This window comes from Monopterus albus, unplaced genomic scaffold, assembly GCF_001952655.1.
Source record: "Monopterus albus unplaced genomic scaffold, M_albus_1.0 scaffold196.1, whole genome shotgun sequence".
NCBI lineage: Eukaryota > Metazoa > Chordata > Actinopteri > Synbranchiformes > Synbranchidae > Monopterus > Monopterus albus.
In genome coordinates this window covers 945616-951641 of record NW_018128076.1, presented here as the reverse complement: position 1 = coordinate 951641, position 6026 = coordinate 945616, and the positions used below count along the sequence as shown (strand labels likewise).

The following is a 6026-nucleotide window of genomic DNA, read 5'->3' as shown; positions in this document are numbered from 1 at the left end:
TTAACCCCAAAGAAATTCGGTGGAGGGAGGTGATGGTTCGAGTTGCCAAACATCAGCCATGAAACATTAATGACTTGGAGAAGATCTGCAAAGAGGAGTGGGTCAAAATCCCCCCTGAGATGTGTGCAAACCTTGTGGCCAACTACAAGAAATGTCTGACCTCTTTGATTGCCAACAAAGGTTTTGCCATCAAGTACTAAAGCACGTTTTGCAAAGGGATCAAATACTTATTTCACTCATGAAAATGCAAATTACTTTATAACTTTTTTGTAATGCATTTTTTGTTATTGTTGTGTCTCTCACTATTCAAATAAACCTACCATTGAAATTGTAGACTGATCATTTCTTTGTTAGTGGGCAAACTTTCAAAATCAGCTGGGGTTCAAATAATTTTTTCCCTGACTGTACATATCAAACAAACATATAAAAGGCATTACAGTGTTAATACTTACATTCACTTTTAGTGGGAACAATGTTGTTGATCACCTTTTGTTGCCAGTGCATCGAAGTCCACAAAATACAGGAAATCACTGGACGACCTGCACGGAGAATTCTGCCCTCGGTTCTCTGATTTTGGAAAAATTGACAAGTCACTTCAGCTGGTGTCATGTCCCTTCACACTAGACCCTGAAACGGCGCCAATGTAACACCATCTTAAAGGAGAAGTTAAACTCTCTTAAACTGGATGAGTTTTATGCTTCATTAAGTGCAGCCAAATTTCCAAACATTCAGAAGATGGCACAGAGAATGCTGGTGTTGTTTGGCTCTACCTATTTGTGTGAACAGACTTTTAGTGTGATGAACACCAACAAAGCACCCCACAGATCCCAGTTGAGTGATGAACACCTCAGATCTGTTCTGAGAATTGCCACAACAAAACTAACACCAGACTTCGATGCACTGGCAACAAAGGGTGATCAACAACACTGTTCCCACTGAAAGTGAATGTAAGTATTAACACTGTAATGCCTTTTATATGTTTATATTTGATATGTATGCATCTGGTGCTGGTCCGGCCTGTCTGTCAAATTTTAAAAGTCAATGTGGCCCCTGAGCCAAAACGTTTGCCCACTCCTGGTCTAAATGAATCCACCCCACTTAGTCACAGTAACTGTCAAATCCCTCAAAGCAAGGCTGAGGTGGGGGTGTGGCAACGACCATCGACTCAAGTCTATTAATGAGCCCTAGACCTAAACATACAGTAGTTCTAACTCATTTGAAAGCTTCACTCCGAGTCTCTCAAACCCAAAATGGAAAACTGAAAAGCCAGTTCTATTTGTTATTGTTTACCATCCACCTGCCCCCTTTTTTTTGAAGTTTTTAAGTGAATTCTCAGACTTTGTCTGATTTAGTGCTTAGTACAGATAAAATGATCATAGTGGGTGACTAACATCCATGTAAATGCGGACAATGACAGCCTCAACAGTGCATTCAATTCATTATTAGACTCCACTGGCTTTTCTCAAACTGTAAATAATCACACTCCCTGTTTTAATCACACCCTTGATCTTGTTCTGGCATATGGCATCGAAAGTGAACATTTAATAGTTTTTCCCCAAAACCCTCTTCTGTCTGACCATTTTCTAACTTTTGAATTTACATTAATGAATTATACACTATGTGAGGAAAATCCAGTACAGTAGATCTCTATGCGACAATGCTGTTACCAAATTGAAGGAAATAATTTCATCACTATTTACTTCAGTACCATGTGCCAACACAATGGAGGTCGTAAAGATATTAGCATTCATACAGCAGTATATAGGTATGATTACTACTCAGTAGGGGCAAGCTAAACAGACGGACGATGCAGATTTTGAACGCTGCAGACCTCCTTGTACGTCAGGATCAGCCGTGAATTCTCAATGATACCAAATGTTTTCAGAACAGAGGACACCTCTTTCTCTTCTGTCTTCTCCCCCCCACCTCTTTGTACATTTTTTTTCTATTTATTTAAAGCAGGAATATATTGAATGTATCGAGTATAGAATGGCAAGCAAATGTTACATTGACAAAAATCACAAGCTTTTATTTTGCAGCAGTATATTTGATTGTTTGTTGCTTTTCTTTTCTCTCCTTTCTCCTCTGTCCACTCACCCCAACTGGTCGAGGCAGAAGGCTGCCCACCAAGAGCCGGGGTCTGTCGGAGGGTTGCTGCCTGCTGAAGAAGCACTGCCCCCCCCCCCCGCTGTCATCAAGTGCTTGCTCAAGTGGGATTTGTTGGGTTTTCCTCTATAATAGTGATAACTTACTTTGTAAAGTGTCCTGAGATGACTTTTGTTGTGATTTAGTGCTATACAAATAAAGTTGAATTGCTCCAACAGCCTTCTTATAGATCTTCCCCTATGAAACTGACAGCTTCAGTTCACTCAGAAAGCTGCTGCTTGAGCCCTAAAACTGGCCAAGAAATGAATACATCACACCAGTTCTCAGGTCTCTGCACTGCCTTGTGGTGTGTAAGACAACACAATTAAAGAGGTGCTGGTTTATACAACTCTGTCTTTTGACTAAAATACATCCATGTCTTTTACTATATGATCCTTCTTGATTTCTTAGGTCATCAGGTAGAGGACTGCTAACTAAAATGTGCTACACAAATAAACTTGCCCTGCTTTGAATTAAGACCTCACCGTTTCCCTCCATGTGTCTGGCATAACATCGCATCGTGCCACCGATTCTATCCATGCTTTTCCCAAATGTTAAATTTTTTTTTTTTTTTTTTTTTTTTTTTTTTAATTTTGCCATAACATTTCCCAAATATCCCTCTTAGTCTCACTTCAGCATAACCTGCAAACTAGGGATGTACTCATACCAGTATCGGGTCCTATACCACCCTCTAGTACTTGTACTCATAAAAGTTGTCCGATACTATGCACTGATACCACTTAACAGCAGCATTATATTAAGCTCATGCTGGCTGAGCCGGTCGTTAGGCGGTGGAGAAGAAATTTCAGTGGTTCATGGATATTTTAAGATGAGACGATGATAAAAGTAAAGCCAACTGAGTTCTGCTTCCTTGCTCTGCTGTGGGTGTGTCTGAGCGCCCCTCCCATTCCATCTCACACAGACACAAGGTCTCATTTTACAGAGACTTCAATGCTTGATATGTGGAACAAAACCAGCAGCAATAGAGAGAGTCAAACAACAACCTTGCAGAAATGCATCATCCTTACTCTCCCTGCGGTCAAACTGCCTGGTCACCCATTAAACCCACACGGTGCTAGTTCCACTGCTTATAGTAAATTGTTGAGAGCAAGACAAGACAAATGCTCATTTTATGTAAACAGTGGAGTCGAACGGGCTCTGTGTATGAAAATGGGTTGAGTTCTTGTGGACTTGGGGGGCTGAGACCAGTAGTTCCTCTACAGCAGTGCATGTGTGTGTCCAGTAGGGGTGTGACGAGATCTTGTGCCACGTGAGCTCATGATATTAAAACATGGTGAAATTTCTCATCGAGGTAAAAGCTGTCTTGTGATATCAGTAGTCCAGCGAAAATGCAACTCCCTGTTGTGTTTTAAAGTACAGGACTATGTTGTTCGGGGGGTGAGGGGTTGCAGTGTGAGTGTTGTATACATACATACATTTTAATTTAAAAATGAATTAATAAATACAGTATATTAACTGCTGATTGATATAGGCTATTAAAATTATGTTGCTTCAAATTTTGCTCTGGCCTCTTTACTCATGTATTCAGCATAATACCATATTTTGTCAATGAAATCCTGAAGCAAATGTGTATGTGGCACAATAAGGCAATTTATTATTTTAGCCAGTAAAAAAAAAAGTTTGGCAAATGGATTTTTCCCATCTACCAGCCACCTTGGCCGTGAGTCAAAAAGTTTATTTCGGACCGTGCTGAGGGGACACTGCTGGGATGGTTTATAATTTGTAGCACTTAAAAACTTATTTAATTTGAAAGCAATTAATAGTTCAGCCCTAGTCCTGCAATGTCAGTGCAGATAGCAAATTTTACAAACACAACCCTGTAAAGCATAAAGGAGTGCTCTACTGTTCTACAGTACCTGAATGGATAGCCAAACACAGCCACTACATCCTTAGAGGTGTCTGGACAGGTGACTTTGAAGTGTGTTGTCCCAGAGTAACCTCCTGTAGTGGCAAAGGCAAAGATGGTGAAGACCTGTAGACCAGAGAAATATGGGAGCGTAAGAGGTTTTAAAAAAGAGGCATGCTTGTTTCACTGACCGATAGCTCAAACAATTAGGCTTCTGGTTTCAAAGGCAATAAAACACACTTCTAATGTAATTCCACCCAAATCCAATTGAATACCATTTATGTACTGATATTTGCAAAACTCAAATTAAAAACACATTTGATTTGTACTATCATTTAGGATCAACGGTAATTTTCTACATTAAAGGAAGGGTTGGCGATTCTTTTCAAAAACCATTTGTTACATAGCTTGAAATTCTCTTTTCATCTCAATGACAATGAATACATTAAATGTAGTGACAACACAAAGAAACAAATCCATCATCTCCAGCAGCAGCAGGGCTGAAAAAACCTGACCAATTTTACTCGATCCAAGCAACACCATTGGATGGCTTACCTGCCTGGCAACCTACTTCCTACTTGCACGCACCCTGTCCTTGCACAAGCCAAGAATCTCCTACAAGCACAGGCAGGCAGTTGTGTTACTGCTGTTTTGATAGTATAGTGATTGGTGACTCATCCTTACACCACGGTTGTGGGCTTAAAACAGTCTTTAAGACCTCGTGACTACAGCTAAAGCTAGTGAGCTATAGCAGAGAAAGTGCCCACACCAGATTTGGCTCACAAACAGACTCTTTTTACAGGCCAGGCCTTCCATTGTAAGTTATATAGCGTTATAGGTAATGTTGTTGTTTTTGCCAGAAGTTGCAACCTGTATGCAATGTGACAAGTATGAGAGCAAGAAGACCACAGACTCCTTTTACATGCAGCCACAGGTGGGGAAAATACCAACAGTAGTCAGCTCTAAGTGTATAGATAGGACTGTAATGCAGTTAACTGGGCATCAAAGGCCACATGCAGTGTTTGTGTTACCAAGAATAAAGCCTGTGTTCTGAAACATGTTTAGCTGGCCTCCCTCTTCATTGCCAGACCTTGCAGTTCTAAGATTGTTTACTGGCAAGGAGCCAGGGCTAAAGCAGCTTAGCCATGAACCAGAGGTCCCCAACTACGGTTCAGGGCAGGTTACAATGAACTGAAAAAAGTTACAACTAAAAAGAAGTTGGATACTGCAAGAAGTAAAACCAGAATTAACACTGGTGTGGCTTTTTAACAATGGCGGCAACTGAGAGAATGAAAGGGGTTGAAAAGCGATACCATGGTGGCTGTATTTCTGCTGGACAAGTAGTTATTGGTTTTGTGCGTTTTTCGGGGGGCATTTGTTATTTTCCTGAAATCTTTAAGTAGTAGTCAGGTATTGCACGTTGTGTTTTAGAGGAGTGGCTTTGGAAAGAAATCAGAATGAAAAAGGGGGATTTCTTCGATCCGCTACTTAAAAATAAATTTCATATATATAAGTAAATAAATCAAGCTTCCTCTTGCTGGTTTTTTCCAGAATCGCCAACTATACCTTTGAATTCAATTTAAAATTAATACTGTGGTACCCTTTCCATTTTCATACTTAATATGCAATATTTTTAAAACTCTCTTAACTTTCCCACTATACCCTCCATCTTTTCCATGCAGTCATCATATCCTTTTCCCCACACAGGAGCACCCCCCCAAGCAGTCGTCTCCCAACCGGAAGGTTGAAGGTTCGAATCTCAGTGCATGCCGTCCACATGTTAAAGTGTCCTTGGGCAAAACAATGAACACCCCCAAGTTGCCCGTGATGGCGGCACGTATGCACGAAGCCGCCCGGGGCCCCTCGGCTCCAAACAGAATTTCGCGGTACATGTCACAATGTTACAATGACAATAAAATAAAGCTTCTTCTTCTTACTCTTTACAAGTTAGTTTTATTATGGCATAACAATGAATATCAGAAAAAGGTTTCTTCCCAAGGGAGAAAAAAAAAAA

General features: G+C 40.5%; 1 protein-coding gene across 1 annotated transcript in view; it reads right to left on the bottom strand.

Annotated features, from left to right (window-relative positions):
• sypl2a (synaptophysin-like 2a) overlaps positions 1–6026 on the bottom strand; it is a 58173-nt gene that overhangs the window by 33813 nt on the left and 18334 nt on the right. The window contains exon 3 of the mRNA XM_020617885.1: positions 4023–4138. Within this exon, the coding sequence (XP_020473541.1) occupies positions 4023–4138 (116 nt within the window). The remainder of the gene's footprint in view (positions 1–4022; positions 4139–6026) is intronic.